The sequence below is a fragment of the Lingula anatina genome, chromosome 8, assembly GCF_051362555.1.
Source record: "Lingula anatina isolate TDL-2025a chromosome 8, LinAna3.0, whole genome shotgun sequence".
Lineage (NCBI taxonomy): Eukaryota > Metazoa > Brachiopoda > Lingulata > Lingulida > Lingulidae > Lingula > Lingula anatina.
Window position 1 is genome coordinate 9,376,973 of NC_141774.1, and position 27,818 is coordinate 9,404,790.

A 27,818-nucleotide genomic window follows, 5' to 3' on the forward strand; every position below is an offset into this window, starting at 1 on the left:
AGATTTCTCTTAAGATTTCATGTAACCTATCTTTAACTGTTCCCGTTTTTTTTTAATTTCCTGATTTCGCGGCTAACACTTTGCACTTGCGATTTTCTGTCGTCATGTATTGTGTGATTGCTATGAATTTTGCAACACTGCACGCTACTGACTGCATTGTGAGATCCATCCAACTTCCGCACGTGGGAGTACGAAATTAGGCGATAAAAAAAAATCTACATTTTATATAGGCCTACTAGAAGTCGAACCCCCGATCGTTTTAATATTGAGGGGTGCCTTTGTAAAGGCGTGTGCGGAGTTACCATGAACTCGCATAACAGAATAAACATGATATAAAAATTAGGACCGCAAATAACTCGATGGTAACCCTATCATATTACGGTGTGATGTTTAAGCACCGATATCGAGGGCAAGTTCGGAATGTTTTTTCTCTTTCCTTATCGGTATTCACAGAAGAGCTGATCTACATCTATAATAGTAAACATTGACGCACGTGCTGTATGTTAATGAGCATATGTCTTCTTCGTGAATCCTGAAAAGTAGGACCCAGAGGACTAATTCCTAATAAGATATAGATAACACTGAGGACTAGGAAGTTAATTTTATGGTGTTACATTTTATTTTGGCAAAATAAATTCTTAGACGCCCACGATACATTAAATTACTCTTCTTTCCATAAGGTTCACGAGTCGATATAATCTAACAGTATTCACATTGATCATGTCCCTGATCTATTTGAACGGGTAATAGGCAAATTATACACAAACGTGTTTGGCGATTTTACCAAAAATAGAATTTATATAAACGTGTAAAGACGACTTTTCGTTATGGCAGACATTTCGAGTTTTTTTTTCAAAATGGTTTTAACTTGCTGCCGCTCGCTCATGGCCATGACTGCGGGGAGCCAGTACTTTACTTTTAAATTGAGTGCGAGCGTTCTTATTTTTTACTTGTTTCCGTTTAACAAATACGCACTAGCCTAAGCTTTCCAACTTAATCTCCGTAACGCTCGTCCACGCAAACAGTTTTGTTAGTGTCTGTTTGGACCGACAGTAGAAATGATGTTTCAACTCGTCTGCTTCTCTTTGCTGGCTTACTCGGCGGTCGCGGAGGTAACAAATTATTTGATTGATTTCATCGGCATAATTAATCATGTTCAAAACCGTTTTGTTCAATTATTTAGTAACTAACCTTTTCAATGAATAAGCTGAGAAAGAAAAATATCATAAAATATTTAAAATGGATATGCGCACGATTTTAAAATAGAATATTATCAAAATAACAGTTGTTTTTATCTGATAAACGTTATACTATCGACAAACAGATCCATCATCTTGAGATAAAACGTTGTGTTTAAGGACTTGCGTACTCAAGACGATGCTTTTCTTTAAACGACAGCGCTTGTTGAATAGCATGAAAAAGTCTGAAAATATAAACAGACATATATCTGGCGTTGCTTCAGGTAGAGCTTCGTGCAACTTTCGCCGCACCGAAAGGTAGGTAATATACCAGTTAATCAAAAAAGTTTTACGCTACAAGAACCTGTCAGCTATCTTTATTGCTGTTTTATCTGTTACAGTATTCTAAATAACAAAATCAATATAGGTATTCAATAAACATATAAATGCCCTAAATGAATAATTTTTCTTTAAAGTGCGTTATAATTTTGGCTATTCGTACACGACGTAAAAAGGTAATTCTTTCCCTTTACTATAAATGCTTGTCTGACATAATAATGTTACCTGAATCAAAATAATACAATATGAAATAGGTTGAATAATAAAATACAGACAGATAGTAAATAACGGTACTCCAGTTGATTTGGAATTTATGAATCAAACACCCATTACTATATCGGTACGTAAGCCAAAACTACCATGGAAGCTCTTTGGACAGAGCCATTGAGAATAGCCCCATATGTCTCGTGTATTTCAGATGTGGAGCTGACCTTTAGTGACCTGTCCAGCCGAGCGGTCAACAAGAGGATGAACGGGATGGCGCGTGAGTGACAAAATCATATAATAGCCCACTGGTTGTTAATATGCTATCTAGAGCTTCTGATAGGGTACCCTGAATTTCCGAGGTCACTTGAAACTCATCACTTTTATCAGATTGAATTTTCCATTGGCATTTAGTATGTGTATGAATTTCCAGTCACATCTGTACCTCAGGGTATTGATTCACAGCAAACACATAACGTTATTATAATGTTACCATAACGTTACTAAAATAATAATAATAATAATAATAATAATAACGTTATTGTAACGTTATGATAACGCCCGGTGTTCGCTGGGTAGGCGGGAATATATGAAAATATAAAAATGAAGAAACAATATGCACTGCGTTAAAACCGCAAGAATTTATTTGTTTATTTATTGATATGTGGTAATACACAATAAATAAATAAATAAATAAATAAATAAATAAATAAATAAATAAATAAAATAAAATAAAATAAAATAACTTTTTTTGCATAAAGCAACAGCCCTTGTTATTGCCTTTACTTCATTTCAGCGTGTCAGGACCACGATAAAGTCATGGTGTCACTGACAGGTCCCCAGGGCCCCATCATTAAGAATGAGACGTGCCACGAGTTCTTCATGCAGACTGGGATAGCGTTCTGCAGCCATCTGGAACTTTCCCAGCGCTGCTGTGGCACACATTACAGATACTGTGGTCGTATGTATTAGGGATATGTGTGTGTGTGTGTGTGGGGGGGGGGGGGGGGGGGGGGGGAGTGCGCTTGTCTTATTTTTTAAGTTATTTTTTGAGGGGGCTTATATGATGTGCAGAGGAGAGGGGTAAATATGGGGCATTGAGGGGGTGGTGGGCGGTTGGGAGGAAATACAAGGTAATGAGGGGGTGCTGAGGGGAGGGGGTGCAGCGTGGGAAACCGAGGCAGGTGGTGCTGAGAGGGTGATGAAAAGTTATAAGGGGGGGGTGATTGGAGTACTAAGGGGAGTAGGGGTATGGACGATAAGGGTTTGCAAGGGGGTGGAGGGAACAATATGGGGTACTGAGAGGGAAGGGGGTGATATATAATGTCACAATAGTAGTACTGGGTATACATCTATTACAGCTAATGAATACACACTCAACATAAAAAAAACAATGGAAACATCGTAATTCTGAATAATTATAAGTAGCCTAGGTAAATATTTTAACCAAATAATAAACGCAACCACCATTCGTTACTTTTTCATGTACAATGAAGATTTCCCCAGTACATTACATATATTTTTTTATTATAGAAAAACAATTACATGTTTCCGGACATTTTGGTCTAGTATGTACCCCGGTATTTGCATACAAATCTTCCAGAGTGTAACGACATGCCCAATGGCAAGCTGAACGGTATGCCCTGTAAGGACTACTTCCTGAAGACAGGACACCAACACTGTAGGGATTTCCAGGCGGCGGCCGTATGTTGCTCCAGCAGAAGGAAAGTGTGCGACAGTAAGTTATGCTAATTAGATGGGTAAAGGTAAAACGGACAACCAAATGACGTTTAAATCTCCATAAAATTCAATTTTAAATCAACAAATTCCAAGACTAAAGCGAAAATCACATTACTTATTTATATTTAAATAAACACTGCCAAAATGGTTTTCTTGAACAAGTTCTCACGTCCCTTTTCTTTATGAACCTAAAGTTACTCACCCATTCATTCTTACTGGCCCTCATTATTTATTTATTTATTCGCTTATTTAATCTAACTGACTGCTCATTGTAAAAGTATTTATTTGATTATTTATTTATTCATCATTTCTTAATATATTTATTTAATTATCTTGCAGACTGTTTCGGTGACACTGCCCACGTTCTTCTTAACAACATGACTTGTGAGATGCTCCTGGAGACCCAGGGACTCACGCTGTGTGATCACCACTTGGTTGTACAACACTGCTGTAGTACCAGGGCGGCTATGTGTGGTCAGTGGTGTCCTAGCTTATCCCATTTAATCCTGGCTACTGAACATTATAATATTCATAATACGAGTTTCAATGTTTACCAGAAACTAACCTCTTACATCGTTTTTTTTTTTTGTCTGCGTGTGTAGAATTTTACTAGATAACAAATTCTGTATAGATATTCAATGAAGATTATGTAAAAACGCATAACGAATAATTCCTGTTTAAAAATATGTGAAAATACCATGCGCTTTATTGGTTTTGGCAATTCGTACATGCAGTTAAGAATGGTTCTTTGCCTAATGTTAGTTCTTCTCTTTGTTTTTGTTTATAAAACGTTTCTTTTATGTTTTTTCTATCAAACGTGCTGAAGAAAAATAAAAGATCTTTCATGCATGCAGAATTACATTCACGTTCCAGTAATATATTTTTCAATTTGTTATTTTTTCAGAGTGTAATGGAGACAACCCGAAAGCTCAATTCTTCACCAAGGACTCTAAGCTGAAAGACTGCACCACCATCTTCCAAACAGACGACTTGGCTAGCGTGTGCGCCGAGCCGACGATCCTGAAATCTTGCTGCGAGTCGTTCAGTAAGAACTGCATTCAGAGCCCTCTACTGGGATAAATCCATGCAGTGCCCTCTGTTGGCAAAAATTCTGTTCCGCTAGAGGGTGCTTTTTTTGTGCAAGAAGATCCACAACCAAGAACCTGCTTTTATTTGGCTTAAGCATATTTTCATCAAAAACCACCGTTGTACTGATCCAATAGTAAATTTTGGTACGCTGTATTCCTGTTTTACATTATCACTGGTATATCTTAATTTTCTTTGTGAACACTCGGCCGAATGACATATATGCTCATCTTTTAAATCATAGAATGTTGCTCTGTAAAACATTTGGTGTAAATCTCTAGAAAGATATCAATCAATAAATGCTATTTTTGATAATCATATTATGATTTCATTTTATTCAGCAACATTCAATATAATGAAAAGTTTATTGCAATGTCATTTTTATAAAAACATGCTATACCGGAATCACAGATGATAAATTTTACTTTTATTAAAACATGCTTTTAAAATCTGCATATTACTTGGTGCCACTTATACTACTTATACTACTTGTCCTTATACTACTGGGACTACAAGTAGCAATCTACAATACCCATGATAGATAACAATTTGATATTATTAATCTCCTCAAACCAAATTACAAAAAAAACTCTTTCTTCATTTTTTAAATGCCACATCACAAGTGACTCCCCATACATGTGATTTTTCTGTTTATACATCCTGAGTAGTTTTTCCTTGTCCTTTTTCGTAATATACAATCTACTGCTGTATTATATTCTTTTTTGATATTGAGAAAACTTCTCATGCTCTCCTCTAATGACCCTGTCCTCTTTATAAAAGCATGCCTCTGACTGCTATAATATTAGAAATGATCATGACAGTACAAAGTCTATCCAGTCACCACTGTAGATTATTACCATTCTAAATGACATACCGAGCAGCTGTCCACAATAAAATTTCTTCTACAACTGAGCTCTCCCTCTCTCTATTCCTAGGCCTCCGATTACAAATTGTCAACTGGATTTTCAATACAGCTTTTTCTCTCTCTCTCTTTTCCCAATAAAATCTCCAATTAAATAAAGTCAAAATGATCTTTAGCACTTAAATTTCTTTTCAACATCTCCCTAAAATCCGAGATCACTCTTTGTCTACGGGGTCCTCATTGTGCGTCCATACCGGATGACGTTTTTGTAGAAAAGCACCAATTCCTTCCTGTCCATCTTTTATTTGAAGATTAGATACCATAACATCCTCTGCATGCCTGGAAATATATATAAGTATATACACTTGACCAAAAAAGTTTGGAAACATGAAATTATTTTTCAATAATTAAAGAACTATGTAATGTAGTGGGAAAATCTTCAGTGCAGGTAAAAAAACTGGTGAGTGCATTTTCCATCAAGATTTGGTTAAACTGTTTACTTCAGCTCATATGGTGATTTTGTAATTATTCAAAATAACGATGTTTTTCTCAACTTTTTTTGGGTCAGATAAATATACTCAAGGTTAAAACTTAAGTCAACCTTCCTCCTGGGCATTCTAATGCCACAAAGTATTCCAAAATTTCTATTTCTTTCTTTTTCTCCAATTTAACATGGATTAAAGAAATAATTGGAATTCCTCAAAAATAATTTGTTATTCTAAGGTGCAAAAAAACTCTCACCTGTATGCAGTGTTGCGATCCCACATAATCTGGTTGTAGAAACAAGCCTTTCCAATGGCCGTCACTGACCGACTCGTATCACAGATCTTTCTAGCAATTTTCAAAGTCTGAAACACAATTTTTTGAGAATTTCAAATAAAATCTATTTTCTAAATAATATAGGTCAGACTGAGAACACCTTAACTAAAATTGAAAAATTCAGTCTACATGTACCATGACAAGGGATGAGGCAATAAATGGCTGTCTATGAGAACAGAACCGTACTGTAGCTAGGAATTTCAAAGGGGGGGGGGGGGTCTTTTTGTGAAAAAGAAAACATGGACCTTCTTTGCCATAATGGCACAGAAAACAGATCAAATAATAATCCAGAAAATGAACTTTTTTATAGCCAAAACTGCAGTTCATTAGATAACTTAAAGTTAGTCTCGGACACTAGACTAAAACAGCCTTTTGACTAAAGCCATTTTTATGCCTTGCCAAAAAGGTCAAAGATTTTTATTTATGAAGACTACCACTCACATTTGTGGAATCAAAATAGACAAAAATATTATTGTAAGTTCTTAAAGTGAATACAAACTTATGAAGATTTATATTTGAGAAACAAAAATCCACAAAACTTCAGAGGCACTTGTATAAATGGAAAAAACATCACTCACCTCTTCTTCCACCTTATCCTCAGGGACCACCTTGCTTACCAGCCCCGCCCTGAATGCCTCTGATGCACTTATTGGGAACCCAGTTAGTAACATCTCCATGGCAACCTTCCTGGGGACAGCTCTGGCCAAAGCGACACCTGGTGTTGAACAGAACAACCCAATGTTTACCCTGCAAAGAGATAAAGAGTTTCATCATTAAGTTCATCAATGATTAGACAGTAATTCTCTAATATCTGTTATCTCAAAGTCTTATATAGTTTATTATTCTAGTGTAACGAAAGCTTCACAGGGACATGGACCATTTTTAGGGTTTGTACCACCAGCTAAATGTCTGGATTTAAATACTATTGTTTTGGGGTAGAAAGGAGAGGGTGCAATCTTTTATCTTTCCACAGTCTTCCAACATGGATTATAAAATATAATCAACCATTGTACCAATAGTACACATCACTTACTAAAAATTTTGCCTGACTTTCAGTGGTCTCAAATGACCACACAAAATCAAAAGAAAAATAATCTTACCCTGGTGTTGCAAATCTTGCTGTCTCTGCTGCTATAGCCACATCACAACTTGCCACTAGTTGACAGCCAGCTGCTGTCGCCAACCCTCTCACTTCTGCCATCACTGGGACTGGAATGTCCTGGAGAAAGAAAAGAAAGGAGGATGGAAAAAAAACACGATCAGAGAGGTGTGGTCACTTCATGGAGCAGCAGTTGTGGCCAACCCTCTCACTTCTGCCATCACTGGGACTGGAATATCCTGGCAAAAGAAAATAGAGGAGGATGGAAAATTTAACCATGATCAGAGAGGTGTTGTCAACTCATGGGTAGGTACCACCAGCTGCTGTTGCCAACCCTCTCACTTCTGCCATCACTGGGACTGGGATATCCTAGAGAAAGAAAAATAAGGGAAGATGGAAAATATATACGATGATTAGAGAGGTGTGGTCACCTCATGGGTATTAGTCCATGAGCCAGACGCCTGATTTTCATATTTGTACACTAGAGACATAGGCCTTACTAAAAATCACTATCAGAATTCATCCCTTTTTTGGTATGGAAAAAGTGTCTGGCTCATGGACTATATGTACCACCAGCAGTTGTGGCCAACCCTCTCATTTGTGCCATCACTGAGATGTCCTAAAGAAAAGTTAAAAGACGGTAAGAGTGGTTTGGATACCTTCCGTGTATGTGCCACCAACTGAGCAGGAGATAAGTATGGGGAAATATTACTCAGCTGCTGAGGCCTTTTCTGATATCAATGATACCATTATATTTGGCTAAAAGAGGCTTTTTCTTGCTACCCTTCACCCTAAAGTAGGTTTTGGCCAAATCTTCATAACTCTTCATCTCTCAAATTCCTAAGATCATATGGCACTCTTCTTTCATTAATAAATTGTGCATTATAACCCAAAGACAAGCTAAAAATCTTAAGTTATAACTGTGTACTATCAATCCATACCTGTACTAGTGTCATGACCTCTGTACATCTTCTGAAGACTTTCTTATGGTACTCATGGCCTGTGGCTGATGTCTGGAAGAATATCATTACATAGCCCTATAAAGATACACCATATTTACAGCACTGAAAACTTTTTGTGTTTGAGAGAAACACTGTGGTATGAAGCAACTATAGATGAGATGGCAACAAGTTTTGTTTGGATGGAACAATTTTTTTACATGAGTAATACGAGTACATCAGTCGGTGGAGTAAACTTTATTATTATTATTTTTTAAAATTTAAACACAAATCTCTCTTTTAACGCTGTGATGGAAATTCAAATATGTGACACATGGTAAAAAATGGAAATGATGAAGCTAACATTGGACCATAGTCAGCAAAGGAAGATATAAAAAGTTTATTGTCTTTTCTGGGAAGAAAATTAATTTTCAAAACGGCTCACTAGCTCTGATAAATCATGTCCTGAGGAGAAGGCCGGACCTTCTGATGTCAGGATCAGGACTCGGACATTTTCATCCTCTCCTCCCTCCATCAGCTCCTGTTTCAGACAATCCAGCATGGCCAGAGACAGTGCATTTCTGGATACATATTCAAATATTTTAAATATTTTGAGCGATAAATGATATATAAAATGAGCAATTTTTGGCACAATTAATGCAGCACTCAATACAAAGAGTATGTATTCTTAAAAATACATGAATATTATCGATTCTTGATTCATTCTATGCAATGAATTATTGCATTATTCCATGCAATTTCTACACATTTTACCTAAAAACTTCATTCTTCACAATCGACTCACTACACAGACTGAATAACTTGTATAACCCTCAATTTCACCTTTTTCTTTCATTATTAAACTTCAGCCATCTTATTCCTCCGTCATTCCTTCTAAGCACCAATGGCGCCCCCTCTGCTTGCACCTGTGTTGTTAGTGTTCTTTTCATAAGTGACTTGGACAAGTTGATTCGTGTCGAGGAAGAGAGACTTCTGTCTGTCGTAAGATATCTGGTAGCACAATGCAGCCTTGCAGGCATGACTGCTTGCTGTTGTATGGCCCTGCAAACCTGGAGAATTAACATTTTGACACATTAAAATGTTGAAAAATTCAAAGTTGAGTCTGATAAAAATAGATGATACATGTACAACTGTACCGGTACATGTAAATTTACAGTATGACATTTATAGAGTCAAATCTACCCCAAAAGGGTATACATGGAAATGAAGATGATACATGTTAACTGCTTTAGCTCCCCACCGCCTAAAGGCTTAACACAGGTGATTGTCGAGGACGGGGGAGGGGGGGGGGGGCGGGGAGTTGGAAGGTACGGGGGGGGGGGGGGGGGTCGCCGGTTGGCCCACCAATTTACTGTTTAGAGTTCGACATTTACCTTGGGCAATAAAAATAATAAGCAAGCCCACATTTATTCAAATAGCACACCAAACTGATCTTAAAAACTGAATTAATGTACATAATTAAAATCAGATAAATCTAAACTTTGTTTTACCGTGTGTTTATGAAACAAAACCGCAGGGCTTACCGCGGTCAGAGTTCTTCGCATGCTGGCCATGTTTATATCACGTGACCTATTGGTAATGTGAAACGCACGTCAAAAGCTGTAATTTATCCCAACACCTCTGTCCACTTTAGTTGATGATATCATCTTTAAATTTTACGTATTATCTGGATAAAGTAACAAGAATAATATAATGAGTGTACAGTTTGATTTGACAAAGTAATGTAACTAATAACGACTTATGGTGCCCCTTGCGTTTGGTGTTGTTAAATATGCTCGAGGTAACATTTAGGGAGAAACATATATTAATAACTCAAATACCTTTTAATCATCAAAAATGAAGTCAGCATGTCCATAAATTATCGGACACCTACATGGGACAAATAAAAATATATTTTGGTCGTATTTAGAAAAACAACTCACATTTTTTATTAAAATTTTGACTGAAATAAAATGCCTTCGTCTTCTCCCCAAGAAGTCAATTGTCGCTGTCTAACAACAGCAACCAAATGTTTGGCTGTTTTATTGAAGCGATTCGAGCACGCTCTAATAACCTCTAAGGTTGATACGAGTACATACAACTTTATAAATGTGACAGTTCGCAAAAAAGGCTGATTAAGAGACGCACAGAAAAAAATAAGAAGATGGAATGGATATATTTGGTGCTAGGGATAGCGGCGCTGATTTCGTGTGGTTGGCAGCCAAGTTTGGCGGACTCAATCTCTGGTGAGTCGAAGGATTAATGATTAATAAGGACTTGAGCGTATTACTCGATACTCACTGGATTTCTTTTTACGATTCAGTGCTAGACTTCTTTGCTGCACGCTAACTTACGACGACAGTTATATCAGGATGTAATTATTTGGCCGTAGATCACTCTAAAACGACACGATGTAGATTGTGCTTTACTGACTTGAGCAAAGTTGAGGTTTTAACGAAATGCCATGCTTCAAAAGACGTAGTTAGGGAATGATGCTGATACTGTGTACCAGATTATTCCTCTTGTAAGGAAATTTTAACTCTGTGCATGTTTATTACTGGTTCAGGATTATGAAGTGGATTATTTGAATAATATTGTTCGAGACCCAAGAAATGGTTAATTGGGGGGGTGGGGGTGGGGGGGTGGGGGGTGGGGTGAAGAACAGATTTTGCTTTACTCCACCAAGGCATATTTATTGTACATATATGCCCCTGTGGCTGTGGTAAAAGTACCATGATCATATTGCTGGTGTGATTCTTGCTAGTTAAAATCAGTTTCACATTCTAGTACATGTTACTGTAGTTCTGTGCAACTGATTTGTCATACTTATGCTGTACAAGGAAGTTTATTAAGGATACTAGTATTTGTCCCCCTTGGGCTAAAACTTATTTTCAGTGTCTGGATGAAAATAAAGGGTTACAATATCCTTAAACCAATTAAACTGAGTCAAGCGTACTAATAGAATATCATATGACTTAAGTTACATGTCTTTTTACATGTTATGTATTTTCCACAATATCTTTGTACCAGTGCATGTCATGACCATATTATTTGATTTTCCTGTTCTTCCTGGTCTATGGTATTTGTTCAGGAAGACTTAAAATCATGAAAAATAAAGATGGTTTATGGAGAGAGTGATTTAAGCCAGTGGGAATTCAGTTCAGTCAAATTCTTTGTCTGAAGAGCAAGTCAACCTTTATTGTGTCTTTGACCTATTTATAACAGAGCTCTGTTACAGTTATTACACAGTTACGTACATTGTGGAAGCCACGCCTTTGCGAGTTGTTTCTTATCAGTTCGGGAATAGAAATTGAACTGTTGACCTGTGAGTGTCTCTCGAGGATTCAAGTTTTGATACAGCACACGCCCTTACTATCTGGCTTAATTTTTGTTGAGGTTGACAAAATACTGTAAATTTGGCTGATTCCCCAGTGAGTCATGGATTTTGAGAAATAGAATAGAAGAAAAAGTAGGAACATATGAATTGAGCCTTTTTTATGGATGTTGTAATAAGAATGGATTTTTAGTACTACTTACTATAATGACCCCCATCCCCATTTGTAGTGGATAAAGCCTTCTACGCACCCTGTTTATCACAGTTTCAACAGAGCTAGTATAAGTTTCTTGCTGGGGATATAGAGATTGTGTAGACATGTGCTTCAAATTGGGTATGAAATACAGGGTGAAAACACAAAGAAGACTACTTACTAGTAATAACATCCAAGTGGTATCCTAACAAAAATGATTTAGGTTCATATATAGTTGATAATATGTTTCAAATAGGATGAGAAAGTCAGAGAGAAAAAGGTTAAAGACAAAAGTCACAAGGTTTCCTGCTAAGATTATAAAAAATAAAAAAGAATATGTGTGTTCTGGTGCTAAGGCAGTATTGATTGGCACTATGAACTTTAACTCCAGGCAGTGTGCCCAGGTGACCACATATTGAATCAGGTTGTTGGCACAGTGACTGGAGCATGACCCTCTTTTACTTAATACTTGGTGGATTTCATCAGTATAAGTGTTTATTTTGGATGACATATCTTATTGAATGTTCGACATGATACCATAGATAACACGCCGTAGGGAAGGTGTATGTGAAAGTATGCTGATTGTTTCTTTATTGATCTAAACGACACGAACCGTGACTGTTGGTGCATTACATGTACCATGAAACAAATTTTATAGTTGATTAAACAAGTTTTAAAAAATTAATGATTGAGTTTAGCCATTAAAAAATATGTGACATACTGTGTATATACCAGCTCGATTGTTTCCTCGCAACCAGCTGATTAGATTTAAGTTTAAACACCCCCTTCCGCCTTTTCCTCCTCTCCCTCCCCCCCCCTTAGAGCTCCAGGGGCTTTATTGATTTCATCTGCCCACACTTTTCAAGTACCCATCTCACACAGGTAAATATCATCCATATCCATTACCACACCTTCAGGTGGGTGTTAATTAATAGATACATTGTGTATGAGGCTGGCCAGCCCAATAAAATCAGATTAGCTTACCAGTAATAATTAAGTTGAATATTGATAAAAAAAAGCACGTTAGCTGTAGTGTTTGGAGAAGGTGGAGGTTATGTACATATAATTTCAAGGGATGAACATACCAGTATATATTTTTACTAGTACACATGCAGTAGTACTCTCTTTGCTGTTTTCTTTGCTTCTTTGACAGAAATTTAAGCTTTGGAATTTTTTTGGCAGGGAGGGAGGGGGTCAAGTGTGTGCTTGTATTCATTCTACTTTGTCTATAGTCAGTGTCAAATACTTGATCCAAATGACACTAATAAAAAAGCAATTGACACTGTATTCAATATTCTTTGCACAATATCCCAGCTTCCTTGATTTAAGTGCTTGATACTCACACCTCACTGCTCTTGAGGATTGCTTTTCAAACTGCAGGAAGTTAATGGAAATAAAGCCAGTTGAATTAAATCACAATAACAATAGAATATGCACATATTTATCGTTACCTGAACGAGGGCAGAGTGCTCACAATGACTGTTCGATTGTTTGTGTTGTTGTACTTAAAAGCAGCTCTTGACTTCTAGATCCTGTTTTCCAAAGAATAGAAAGTGTTAGCAAATCAGTTGCCTCATCCATAGAGATGAGCTTCTTCACATTTTGCACGTATTTAGAATTGAATAAAATTACAATTATATTTATGTTAAACAAAAATAGTTGGATTGCACATGTATTTAAATATAAATTACTAATAATGCCTTTAGTTACGTTGTTAATATACTTTTTGATTACTAGTATTTTATCATCAAGGGTTATAGAATGTGAAATATTGTTTTTCAGATGAGATTGCTGACAATACAGTTCAGTTGAAATTCTACTATGTGTCTTCATCTCAGGTAAATAACATTTTTATCCTAATATTTTGTCCTGTTTTTATACTGTTTTATCCTAATTTATCCTGTTTTTAAGATAAAGTGTGTATTTAATTCATGAAGGTGCGTGTATACTGTATGTGCATGTATGTGTGTATGTGGGTTCATTTTCTGAAAAAGTGGACCTTTTATCATACAAGTATATACAGCAGGTCAAATTATACCCAGAGTGGACCTTTTCCCAGCAAAAAGGGTGGTTCTTTCGAACCCCCCGAACCCCCTGGCTACGGGCCTGATGTCTGTATGCACTTGTATGTACCAGTATGTGCAAGCATGCGTGTTCTTAAGCTAGTTTACAGAACTTCAGCTGCAGTAGCACACTTCAATTGACTAATGAAGCTTACCTGAACTAGTAAGTCATGCAAGGATAATGTTAAGTGCTTCAATTAAAATGTTCATTAGTTTGATGAGGATTTGGTAAAGCCACAGGTAGAAACTTCTATCAGGGATTGGTTTAATTTATCAAGGGGATTACTAGTACCTGATTTCAGGGGATTTTGTATTGATCCAGTCATGTTCATGTACTAAGCAATATGGAAGATCAGGGGGAGGGTGGGGGGGGGGGGGGGACTATTAGGCCACATGTTTGCTTCTTCCCTTTCTACATATCAAAGTGAAATTGGCTTTGTCAGCTATACCTGTAGTACATGTAATAATGGATGCTGAAGAAAGTGAGGCAAATTTTAACCAGCCCCCTCCCCTTTTGTGTAATCCCAATTCTGCCAGTGGGAAATCAAATGATCTACAATTCATTCTCCCAGTTATCCCTTCCTTCAGGGTATTGGTGATTGTTTTTTACTCAGGTGTGCTCTCTGATATTGTTTTATGGTAATGACACATTATTATGTGCAACTCATGTAAGCACAAACTTGCACATGTATGTGATTGTCAGTGATTTCCTTGCAATCATTAACTGTTATAACCATTATGATTACTAGTACTAGTAAATATATTCAGTATTGTTTTCAGTTTTACATACACATGTACTACCCTCTACCAGGGCGAGTGATAGATTTTTTTACAGATATTCACAGATATGTCTCTAGCTAGATAGATAGTCATTTACAGCTGAACTCGGGGTTTAGCTGAAAATGACCATCTTTCTAGCTAGAGACATATCTGTGAATATCTGTAAAAAACCTATCACTCACCCTGGTAGAGGGTACATATGTACTAGTCTGGTGAATCCAAAGATCTGTTTATAAAGTCTTATTGTTATTTATATATACACTGGGATACATTGATACATGCATGTAATATATATCCCTCTTAATTATTATACCTGATATCAATTTTAGTGGAAAAAGACTGCTGAGTTTCAACAGGTGCTCTCCACACAAGCTACAACATATTGTAAACAGAACACAGCACAGTGTGGCCTTGAACAGCAAATGTGAGTATGATCCAGTTAGACGAGGAAATATTCCTCTGAAATTTAGGAATTTAATCCATGTATATTCACATACTGGGAAACAAGGTCAGAGTTGTCCAAACTTAACATCAGTGTGCAACTTAAGTGGCATCTAGAAGCGAAAGTGTGATTTGATTAAAAAAATGTCTCTGCAAATTAACCCCCCATCCCAACCCTAACATACTGTATGTCCTACCCCCCCCCCCCCAACCCTACCCCTAACCACCACCTTTGTCAAAAGGCAATTATCTTTGACCATTTGGTTAACTTAAGTTTTCATATCCTAGAAGTATCCATGTCCTGTTGATCAAATTTTTATTTCTTGGTCATTGTAGAATTAACTTTTGCTATTTGGAAAAACATATTATTGTCAGTTTGTTTGTTTTGATTATAGGGAAGTGTACTCCTAATAGTATTTATTACAGTGAATCATCTAATATAAGTTCTACATTATTCAACTACAAGTGCACATATGTAATGAGGCAATTAAATTATTGATTGATTAATCATACTCGTACTGCTGTTGTATATTAAATATGTACACTTGTAACCTGTCATATTTCTGGATGAAAGAAGAGTTAGACAAGTTATGTTAAAAAAGGAGGGGAGTATGCAGTGAAGGGGGAGGGGGTCATGATCCCCCCTCCCCCACCCCCACCCCCAGGGTCGTTTCTGTTTGTGAAATTAAATATAAATTTTGGCATTTTCGTATTAGACAGAGAATTTGGTCTACCTCAATAGATAGACAATGAGATGTTCCAATCCCTAGATACTGTAATCATGTATTTTGTTTTTAGGCTGCTACAGGAAAGATGTAGTATTTACATGTACTTGTATTAATAATGCAGTTATTTTGGTATTCCAATTCAACTTTCTATAGTCCCAAATGTATTCTCTGGATATTGGATATAAGTTTCACCCTCATTAGTTTAAGAAATTTCTGATTGAAAAGTCAAATAATTTAGATGGATGTTTTAAAATTGATGTTTTTTATTTATTCTTTCTCAATATCCTTCTAATTAGAGCTGTACGGTTGACTTATGTAGGTAACCCAGGGAAATACATATAAATATTGACAGTCTCTCGGCAGTTGTTTTCAAGACTCAAGTTTAAATTAAATGCTAATTAAATACAATGATTGATTTTTATACATGATCTACTTGCCTTTTTTTATACATCAGTAGATGCCCAATGTATTTGTGTTGTCTAGAGCAGAAGCGAGAGAGAGAGAGAGAGAGAGAGGGAGAGACAGAGAGAGACAGAGAGAAAGAGACAGAAAGAGACAGAGAGAGAGACAGAGAGGGAGAGAGAGAGAGAGAGGGAGAGACAGAGAGAGACAGACAGAAAGAGAGAGAGAGAGACAGAGAGAGAGAGAGAGAGAGAGAGAGAGAGAGAGACAGAGAGAAATTATGAAACTTGATATTTTTAATCTTCCCAATATTTTATTCATGATTAATACAATGATATGTAATATATAATTACAAAGTTTTTACCAGCTACTTCATTTTCCCAAATGCCCTACAGTACATGTACATGCTTTTTAAGTAATTAAATTGTCAGCTACAGCATGCTTTGCCAAATAATTTTGGTTTATTTCACCAGGGGCACCTTTCTATTAAATGAAATCAATTCATGTACTAGTACCCATACTAGCAGTATATGCATATATTGTTACAGTAGCTCAATTGATCAAGCCATCTTAAGTGAAAGTGGTTTTAAACATTTTTTTTTTTTGCTGTCAGTGCATGATTTTAAGATTTGTTTTAGTGATTAATAACATGATGAATTTAAAATGACAGTTGTTGTTTATTTATTTCCTTTTTTCTTTTGGTTGGCAGACCCAGTACACAGTATTTCGTAAAATCATTTAATGTAGATTGTACCCAATACGAGGCAACAGACTCTGAATCAGACGTTCTTAAGCTAATAATGTGAAGACGTAGAGACCTGTAAACTTGCTCTTCGATTTAAAAGGGTTTATTGTAAGTAATAATAATCATTAGGTAAGAATAGTTTGCTTTTTCATTGTTTGGATTCCCTTTTCTGTTTCTTTGGTCAGCTGGAAATTGAAAAACATGCTCTTTGAATGGGAATAATGTTGAGTAGAGTTCTGAATGAATTTGTAAAATAAAGAAAAGGAGATCGAGTCTAGATACTGTACACTATTATCAAAATACGATGCTTTTAAGATAACTGTTATATTTTATGTCAGCTTATTTTCTCTCTGTTACAGAGGTCAGATAGAACATACAGTAACAGGGAAAATGTTTAAAAGAAAATCGATGGCTGTTATACTTCATTGGTCATATTAAGAAGCTTAATGGGTTCTAAGCAGCTAGGGAGGGGCTGTTATCCATACCTTAGCAACCAGGGAGGGGCTCTTATCCATACCGTCCTAGCAACGGGGGAGGGTCTCTTTCTCTTGTCTGGCCTTCATTGTCTTTCACTGTTTTATTATTTTCATTAAATGACTGAACGAAAGCTGACCATAGATTATATCTTGAAAATTGCCAGTGAAGATGTCTTTTGGAATTGATAATAAAATGTTATTGTTCGTAAGTTTGAATTATAAAGTTATGGCTCAGAAGTCCAGTATCATTGTCCATTTGCTGGAGACTACTTATATACGAGTTTCTCAATGTTTCACCTAAAACAGTAAAGCCTATTACTCAAATGAAGTCTTCACATGCCATTTTGCCTAGTCCCAGAGGGGAATCACATGCAACCTGGCATCCTGTGAGATTACGACCTTTAAGACAATTTCTTAATTATTTTTTATGTTCTCCAGCTATATAAAACTGATTGCAGTCATTCCTCACACATTTTAAACACCATTTTTCTCCAAGATTATTTTTTTCAGATTTTAGACATTTATGTTTTTAGTTACACACAAAAAAGCTAACCTGTGATACGAACCCAATGAGCTGTTTTATTCAAAATAAATAAATAAATAAATAAATAAATAAATAAAATTTTAAAAATCATTAGCAAACTATTACTTAGGACAAATAATTAGTCAAAATAATTCATATTTTGCAAGAAGTTACTGTAGTCTACAACTCTTAAATGGAATAGCCACATACAGTGTATGGCAACGGGGTGTTTGATCATGATATTACATCCGGCTGATTACATAGAAACCCAGCTGGCAAATGACAACAGCAGATTTGAATGCTGTAGACTTTCACACCAGTCTGCTTGTAAACTGAGATACAACTACCCCCATACTTCTGCTACTATTTTAAAGCTTGGCTTGAATATTGTATTTGATCATCGTTGGATTAATAGAAGGCTAGTGTAGTTAGTAACAGTACTAGTGTTTTATAATTTATAGGCCTTGTTCAAACAAATAAAAGATAGATATTAATGTTAGAAGTTTTTGATGAATTGTCAAGATTGTTATATGCTGAACAAAATGTTAAGTGAGACAAGTGTACAAGTTGTAGGATTTCATGCTTTGTAAATTTATTAAGTACCATTAAAAGTTGATCTATTTTATTGACCCGTGCTGGGTAAAAGCTTCACTTTTTATATAATAATAAAACTGATAATTTCTTCAGCTTTTGATGTTAGCATTGTTGGCTGTCAGTGCTTTTTTAATTATAATGGTACTCTAACTTTCTACATGACAAAAATGTAAATGTACAAAAAGTAAATGGATAATTCAAGTTCGTACAATATAAATGACGCTAATCACTCTTGTTAGAAACCAGTTATCTTTTTGAAAAAAAAGAAGCAAAATTTATCAAGTTCTTTTTGTCATTTCAGCAAGTTCCTACCTGACAATGTGAACATATCGGGTGGATATCCCAAAGATGACAAGTCCAACCTGATCCTACAGTTTTGTATCCTGTACCCAGCAGGGGCACCCGTCTTCAACGGTTCGACCACAAAAATGGTGCTTCCAAAAGCGGTTACTTATGGTGAGTTATGATTCTTACTGACAAAAAATTCTTATAGGGAAGGAATTCTTTATAATGTGTATAATAGCCATACTGCTTACTGTTGTTGTTTCTTATAGATAACTAATATGAACATGTTTTTGTTTGATGGCTACTGAAATACCAATTTGGAAAGATCATTATTTGTTTCTAACACATGCAAGCCAAACATTATGACATCTTACATGTAACATATGTAGCTTATGACCAACCATAGGCTTTCACAATGCTTTGTTTGTGTATAAATAATTTATCTGCCTCAGGCAATATGTGTAGCTGATGAATATTTTTACTGAATTTATTGTTCATTCAATGACATTCAGTCATTTGTTTGTTTGTTCGTTTGTTCATTTTCATCCATACAATCTGTCGTTCATCTTACTATGCACAATTATGTATGACTTGTTCATTCATTCAATCTCAAACTCTTTTAAAATATCAATGAGGGGGAGACGGGTTGTGGGGGAGGGAGGGATGGAGGTGGTACCCTCTCTCAATGCTTTTAAAAATGAATATTGATATAAACCATCATCGAATTATTCTGTTTCTTAGGCCACCCAGAGTAGAACAGTAGCTATAGACTAATGAGTCTGCAGGTCAAATATGGCAACCCACTCAAAAAGCTTGTTGTCTAACACCCCATTTCCATAGATTTTTAGATTGATCTATCCCTGTGGGGAGTCTCACTAGATTACTGTCAGCTTGGCCGGCTTAAGCGTCTGTCCCGCCTACTAAAAGCTGTAAGGGGGTAATTAACTATGGTGCCCGCTCGGCTGACTGCAATTTAGCGTGAACGCCCAGGGAGTTAGGTCGATCTAAATCTTAATCTCTAGATCGATCTAAATCTCTGGGAAATAGACACTGAATAGATTCCCTGTGGGGAAGTATCCAAGTGGGTCAGCCATATTTGACCCTCGGGACTAGTAAGTCCACTGTTCTGAATGTGGCTTTATACATACATCTTCTATTTCAGCTGTGGCTGGGAGCACAGAAACTAGGGAAAGTCTTCACAGCAAAACTACTTATTCCTTAATTGAAATATCGTATGGGAGCGAGGTGAAGAAATACCAGCCATACCCTAATACTCAGATGAACTTGATCATGTCCATAGTAGGATTCCTGGTGTTAATTATCGTGATTGCCACTGCTGTGGGCTGTCACTTGTACAGGTATTTATTTATTTATTTATTTATTTATTTATTTATTTATTCTGACATTTCTACTTATTTTACCAGTGCTCTGTTGTTCTTATGCTAGGGTATTTTTTTCTTATAATTATGATGTCTTTTCTTTTTTGAACAAGTTTTACAAGTTCCCTTCATAGCAACTAAGCCCCAAAAGAAAAATAACAAGAGATGTGTTAATTGGCTTCCTCATCCCCCCCTCCCCCCCCCAAAAAAAAGAAGAAAAAAAATCCTTTCTATTATAGGCTATAGATAACTTGGCCCAAGTGCCTCGTGACAAATTAAAGTTCCTTTTATTATTAAGGTGGAGCAACAGTAGCATGATAAAACAACTTAAGATAATCTAATTTAATAATGGATGTTATTCCCATTGTTTTCTCATGAGTCAGCATTATGTTTGAAGATATGTTATATCCATATGTGGTACTTAGTTGCATGTACATAAGTTGTGCCTCTAGCCAGCAAGTTCAAAGATAAGAAGGGGGGAGGGGTTACATTATTGAAAAAAGTGGAGTAACATATTTACTGTGAAACCTACACTTTTATTTTTAATGACAAGACATATTTAGTGAACCTTCCCCCCCCACCCCAGACTGAAAATGGTATGTACAACCCCCCCCCTCCTACCCCCACCCACCTGCCTTCTTGTTCGTTGCCATATTGGGATTTATCTAGAATTCATTATTTGTTCATGAGGTCAAGGCATTACAGTTCAACCTTTTCTCTATTTCTGCACCAAAGCAACCCATGGTCATCGTTTCTGTCCTGCAAGACAAAATTGCGCCCACTGATAAGAATTACCCATAGAACTAGACACACCATATCCTCATGTGCTATATTAACTTTTGAAATAATCAAAGAGATGAGGGCATCGGGCATGCACTTGTAGTCCTCTGAGACACATCATGGACAAATTTGAACCACAAGAGAGGAAAAGTCAGAGTTTTGCAATTGAATGTTGGTGTGATCAGTTTGATTTAGATTGATAGATTTTTGTTACCCTGGTTTTCAGGGAAAGTTCAAATTCTTTATATGCAGTTCAACATTAAGCGGTTAAAATTTGTTGGATTCTGTTTCGAATATAATAATTGCATTTCCTGTGGTCTACAACAGTTACATCTATATTTGTATAAAGGTTAATTGGACCTTTTTAAAATGTATTTAGTGCCCAGCATATATCAAGACAAAAAGTCTATGACTAGCTTTAGGCTCTATTGGCTTTTTTTCTCCTAGCATGCATTTTTTTCTGTCGATATGAATGATTTATCATTAAGATGGAGAAGATGAGAGAATTGCTTGTCTACATCCAGTCATGCCACTCAGACGTTTATTATCAGTGGGATTGAAGTTTTTTTCTTCTATTTTGGTCACTCTTGAGTGTTTCTCATTGGCTGCCCTTAGTGACATGGGGATGCGCCTTTGCTGCCGTTGCACTTTGCAAATCTATACATTCATTTATATTAGATATGTTGCCCACGCCCAAACCTGTCTAGGTAGAAGAAGTCAGTTAAGTCACCAGAAAGAAAACTTATTTAATTAGACTGTGAATGTTCTTCTGCACCATTGGAAAACGCGAGAGAAAAGCTTGGCACTTTAGGTACCAGAGTGCTATCTCTAAGGTCAGAACAAATTGGTGTTACATGTCAGAAACAAGCTCTGCACCAAAAGGTATCATTATTTGTTTGATTATTTAATTAATCAGCATATCACTGACTCAAGTAATTAACCTTGCTGCACTAAATATTCTATTCCAATGTGGGTCCATAGTTGTACAGCTTTACTAACAAAACATTGTTCTTTTCTTGTTGGTCATGATGTTAAAAGCCGCCGCAGTTCCAGGGTTCATGCAGTTCAGTCCAGGAGTGCGGTTGCTAATGTTAAACCATTGTTAGTTGATTGAGTAAAATGTGTTTTGTCATTGTGGTAGTTGTGACAGTGTTCACAGTGTGATAGATGTGACTGTGCACCTCAACACAATTGTAAGTTCTTTGCGTTGATTTTACCAATAATTTTTTTATTGACATACACAGAATTCATCAGTAGAGTAAAACAATGCTTGTTCTTCATTTTTTAAAAAAAAATTATTAAGCAGCAAAAGGCAACAAAGCTTAGAATGCATGTTCTTTTGATTTTGTTTAGAAAAACTGCTTGTATATTGCATTTGATAGTTATAGTAGTTATATGTATATAATCTTCCAGAAAAGAAAAGCTAATATTTAAAATCATCATCAGATAGAAATGAATTTAGAGTTCTAAAGGGTGAATTTAGTTCATGCCATTGGGAGCAATTAAGATTGACATTTCATGAGGAAAATACAATATTAAAATTTAATAGCAGTAATAGTAATAAAAACAATGGGTACGTTTCAAGGAAATGCATGCTAATTGTATTTTTTTATTGTTAAAAATGCTTGTATGATACCCATCATTTACTGTGGGATTGTGCTGGTTTGTTGCATGAATAATAGGTGGACTGTTGCGTTTCACTTGCAAAAAGCATGAGGTGATTTTCTTGAAGAGGAGGCACACCATGGGTTCTGTTTTGTCAGTCACACCCTTCTTATTTCCCCAAACCGTCTCCCGATATATACATATAATTCTCTAAATCTGTTGCCACTGTATGAAGAAATAAGATAATAGGTAATGTTGCTTGTATAACACATGATAATTAGTAATGATATATGAAAATACTTTATTATTATTATTATTATTATTATTATTATGGATACAACTCTTTGAACCCAGTTATTATAGAATAAGAAAATGCTATAGAAAGACTTGTTTTGTGAAATGACACTTCACCAATTAACAAACGAGTTTATTTTGTCACAAAAAAGGTGTCATCAATTGACATGAGTCATATCACTATCACCATTTCCAGGAAAAACCAAAAAAGAAAAGAGCGCATAGCCAAGCTATCAAGGAACCTGAAGAACAAGCAGTACTCCAACCAGACCTATGAAAATAAAGTCAGCCCTCTGGATGACATGGAGATGGGGAACATCCCTTGGGAGCACAACAGGTCAAGGGATAACTTAAGGGATGGGTGAGTGACATATTTATATTTATTGAGTTCAGGTAAAATTTAACAATAAAAGAATAAGAAAAAGTAAAAAGAAAAATTCTTAGAAGGAAGTTTTATTATTTATTTATTTTTGAAGTGCGTATTTGTTTTCAGTTAAAAGAGGTAATAAGTTGTTTTTTTTTAATGTTGCAGTCTGTGGTTTGTAATAAAGTTATCTTGATTGTAGAATATCTCACAAACAGTGTAATGCTGATTTGTTCATGTGAAGTTAAAATAAGAATTATCAGTAGGAATACCTTATAAAGTTATACAGCTTGAAAATGCCTTTTTATAATATGATTGTTCTTGAACAGATATGTTATATCCCTCACCGACTGCTGTATTATGCTGCAAATTACCAATTTATCATTCCTCCAAAATATTTGTTTTTGTTATAACATTTACGGTGATATAATGTTCTTGTAACTCATCTAGCTGGTGGTACATACTCCAGAAGTCGACTACACCTCTCCAGTCCTCTACTTTTATGTTTGAGATAAAACGCTGTCACTCCATCAATATATGCCAAAACGCCTCGACGAAAGAGTAGGCAGTTTATTGTTTGACATACATAAATACCGAGAGAAAGTACTCGAGTTGATCCGAAAAACCCCTGAAACAAAATAAAATTAATCGCCACGGTCACACAACATCTCTAGATATGTATATTTTCCTTTGTATTACAGTGACGGCAAAGTGAAAAAGGCCAAGAAATCAAGGTCCACGAAAGCGGATGAGGGAAAACCCAACAACGCCCTCCCTCCTCTAGAAACGGAACTAACAGAGAAGAAGAAAAAGAAAAAGAAGAAAAAGGGAGAGAAGGAGAGAAGAAAGGAAAAGGACAAGTTGGTAAAAGAAGGCAAAAAAGCACACAGGAGTAAGCAGGCCGAGGGCCGTGACAACGACACGTTTGATTACAACGAGACGTTGAACTCCACGGGCGCTTTCCCCGACCTGAACAAAACGACGGCGAGCGGGAACTCTTCCGACTTGAACGCGACCACAAAAAATGGCCATCCTGAATTTAACAGTAGTGCAGAAATCTCTGCCTCCGCTGACGCGACTTTAAGCGCAGGTTATGAAAATGCTGGCGCAGTGCATGGCGCAGTGCATGGCGCAGTGCATGGCGACTCTATAGAGCAGTCTGAGAAAGCAGGCAGTGTGACGTCCGAGAAATGTGAATTTAGCGGAACTGGGACCACGACAACGTACATGTCGGATGACGAGAGGGTCAAATCCAGTACGGAGAATATCACCAAAGGCGCACCAGAGACTCAAACTACAGAACTGTGATAATACATGCGTGAGCTAATATAGAGAGAAACAAACTGAATGTCCGCTTAACAGATAGTCCGCCCTCCACTGGATTGGTACAGGTCAGAGTTGGCGTGATGTAAGTGGGTCAAAATATCAGCCCAAGTCATTGGACCCTGGAAACTCTCGTGAACATGACAGCATGCCTTCTTGGTTAATGCAACTTTTCACTTAAAGGGATAATAACTCTTCGTATGAAATCTATATTTCACAATAAAAACATTGTGAAGAACTCATAGAAATATAATATATTCTGTTTTACCACAAAAACGGCAGTTATAGCTATTATTCTGATATCTGAGCTGGTCTTCAGACCACGTGACCTCCATTGATGGCTATACTCTGTTAAAATCTCTTAAGAGATTTTAAGTAAAAAACAAACTTTTTAGAAAAAAACCAGGGTCTAACTTTGAATGTAAAAATGGATTCATTAACCATTGGTAAGTATGGGAAAATTGTTGTTTACTCCAGGAAAATTCATTTTTGGGCCAAAACGAAGAGTTATTTTCCCTTTAACTACAGCAGTTGTGTGCTGAGGCCAACTGACAAATAAGGTGCCCTTTTTTTCAGAATTGCTTCAGTGACGTTTAAGATACTTTGACAGTGAAGCCCCACAAACAGCGTATTAAGTATTCCACCATTATTAATATTATTAATTTTTTTTTGAAAAAAACTTAATTTGTAAGTCTGTGGGTTTTACTACATGACGAGATTGTCCTTTTGTTTATACTTGTTAAAAGATCAGACTGATTTTTTAAGTGCAAATTTAGCCTGTTGATTTTTTCCTAGAATTATTACAGTAACCTCACCCTTCAGGAAGTGGACACTTTCATGACCTCGACGAAAAACCGAAATTTAATTTTTTTTGCATTTTTTTTTTTGCGGCATTTCTTGAAGGGCGACTCAATCCTTGTTAATGTAAATGGACAGTTCTATGTAATTGTCGTTGTGAGTTGGTGGAAGCACATTAAGTCCAAATGCCAGGCGCATCTTTATTTGATTTTAGACAACTGAAAACTCTGCGCAGTTCGCATCCAAATCAAACACACTTATTTAAGTTCAAAACTTTTATATTTGGCTAAAACAATCCATCTACCTGCACTTGGCAAAATTTTAAAAATTAAAAATTTGAATTTGATAAATTAAAACATTTATCCCAGAGTGAGGTCAAAAATGGATAACAGTCTTAATAAATCTATATTTTGATAAAAAAGAAAGAAATTAAAAAAAAAAAAAAAAAATTCGCTCTCGCTGCCTTTTAGTGTCACATTATGTAATATTGTATATATCTTGTAGTACACTCTTGCCCAAAATGGTTGGTACACGGAAATTTTGAGATGCATATCGCCCTGTTTCTTTCATTATTATTAATATTATCAAATTAATACTGTTTATATTGTTAAATATGTGAAGCTGGAGGATTGGTAAAATCAAGGAGAAACAAACAATGCAAATGTGAAAAAAGGATTAATTTATTTAGGTTTTTTTTTCTCATGCCCCCCAAAAGAGTACATTTTTAACATAACAGTACCAAGGGAAAAATTAAACAAAAATTTATACTGTGATTGACAATTAATATGAAATTAGGGGAAATTGTCAAGAAACATCTTCAGAGTTCATTATTAATCTAAATAGCGGGTATGCCCACCCCGAGCTTGGATAATGGCCGCCAGACGGCGTGGCATACTGTGAACTAGAGTAACAGCTTTTTGGAAAGGAATTCTGGTCCATTCGTCTTAAAGGGCATCTCGCCGTTCATCTAGATTTGCAGGGGGAGGGTTTCTCCTCTGAATAGCACAACCAAGTTCGTCCCACATGTGCTCAATTGGGTTTGCATCTGGGCTTCTTGCTGGCTGTGGCATCAGCTGAATGTTGTTTTGTCGGATGTAGACTGCAATTAAGCGGGCTGTATGGGGAGTTGGGTTGTCATGTTACAATCTAAAATTGTCTCTGTATATTCCTCTTTCAAACGGCTCCAGGTTCTGCTGGAAAATGTCTCTGTATCTGGCAGCGTTAAGGTTTTCATCCAAAGGAGACAATGGGCAAATACCGCTGCTGCAAATGGCACCCCAAACATGTACAGAACCACCTCCTCCAGCTATTGTTTCCTGAATATTTTCAGTTAATAGCCTCTCCCCAGGGAGCCTACGCACTTTCATAGCTAGAGGAGGTGGTTCTGTACATGTTTGGGGTGCCCTTTGCAGCAACGGTATTTGCCCATTGCTTACTCTGGACGAAAACCTTAACGCTGCCAGATACAGAGACATTCTCAAGCAGAACCTGGAGCCGTTCGGAAGAGGGATATACAGAAACAATTTTAGATTGCAACATGAAAACCCAACACCCCGCAAAGCCCGCTTAATTGCAGTCTATATCCGACAAAACAACATTCAGCTGATGCCACAGCCAGCAAAAAGCCCAGATGCAAACCCAATTGAGCACATGTGGGACGAACTTGGTTGTGCTATTCAGAGGAGAAACCCTCCCCCTGCAAAACTAGATGAACGGCGAGATGCCCTTTAAGACGAATGGACCAGAATTCCTTTCCAAAAAGCTGTTACTCTAGTTCACAGTATGCCACGCCGTCTGGCGGCCATTATCCAAGCTCGGGGTGGGCATACCCGCTATTTAGATTAATAATGAACTCTGAAGATGTTTCTTGACAATTTCCCCTAATTTCATATTAATTGTCAATCACAGTATAAATTTTTGTTTAATTTTTCCCTTGGTACTGTTATGTTAAAAATGTACTCTTTTGGGGGGCATGAGAAAAAAAAACCTAAATAAATTAATCCTTTTTTCACATTTGCATTGTTTGTTTCTCCTTGACTTTACCAATCCTCCAGCTTCACATATTTAACAATATAAACAGTATTAATTTGATAATATTAATAATAATGAAAGAAACAGGGCGATATGCATCCCAAAATTTCCGTGTACCAACCATTTTGGGCAAGAGTGTATTTTGTAGCATATACCTTCCCTACGCGTAGGGCATACAAGTGCAATTAGTTTTAGCTTTTTGATTCCATTGATTTATTTACAAAATGCTTTTTAAAATAATTTTTGACATATAATCTATAATGATCTACACAATATAATTTAATCCCACCAGGTGCAGAGGCAGATCGCTGGATTTGAGGGTGGTTTCGAACTCCTTTTTATGTACAGACACTTTTTTCTCTAATACTGCAGTCTATGAGATTCGTTATTTTAATCACTTCATGACAATACTTTA

General features: G+C 36.4%; 3 protein-coding genes across 4 annotated transcripts; 2 read left to right on the forward strand and 1 right to left on the reverse strand.

Moving 5' to 3' along the window:
- Positions 1–985: 985 nt before the first annotated feature.
- LOC106156002 (uncharacterized) lies at positions 986–4,541 on the forward strand. Its single transcript, XM_086994161.1, has 7 exons — positions 986–1,112; positions 1,463–1,496; positions 1,936–2,001; positions 2,518–2,682; positions 3,325–3,459; positions 3,801–4,055; positions 4,366–4,541. The coding sequence occupies exons 1-7, from the start codon at positions 1,059–1,061 to the stop codon at positions 4,539–4,541; spliced, it is 885 nt and encodes a 294-aa protein (XP_086850287.1). The 5' UTR covers positions 986–1,058.
- A 352-nt stretch (positions 4,542–4,893) lies between these two features.
- LOC106156003 (enoyl-CoA hydratase domain-containing protein 3, mitochondrial-like) lies at positions 4,894–9,954 on the reverse strand. 2 transcript variants are annotated; one of them, XM_013531064.2, is made up of 8 exons: positions 9,810–9,954; positions 9,109–9,335; positions 8,711–8,846; positions 8,269–8,340; positions 7,329–7,447; positions 6,807–6,975; positions 6,151–6,257; positions 4,894–5,748 (listed from the first exon to the last, which is right to left on the reverse strand). In XM_013531064.2, exons 1-8 carry the CDS (start codon positions 9,837–9,839, stop codon positions 5,625–5,627), a joined length of 984 nt encoding a protein of 327 aa, XP_013386518.2. In that variant the 5' UTR covers positions 9,840–9,954; the 3' UTR covers positions 4,894–5,624. The 2 variants fall into 2 exon arrangements, with proteins under 2 accessions (XP_013386518.2, XP_013386517.2); XM_013531063.2 differs by having other exon boundaries at positions 9,777–9,931.
- A 306-nt stretch (positions 9,955–10,260) lies between these two features.
- LOC106156000 (uncharacterized) lies at positions 10,261–25,872 on the forward strand. The gene is made up of 7 exons (XM_013531056.2): positions 10,261–10,511; positions 13,575–13,630; positions 14,965–15,059; positions 18,846–19,000; positions 19,992–20,187; positions 23,084–23,248; positions 23,953–25,872. The coding sequence occupies exons 1-7, from the start codon at positions 10,430–10,432 to the stop codon at positions 24,557–24,559; spliced, it is 1,356 nt and encodes a 451-aa protein (XP_013386510.2). The 5' UTR covers positions 10,261–10,429; the 3' UTR covers positions 24,560–25,872.
- Positions 25,873–27,818: the final 1,946 nt, after the last annotated feature.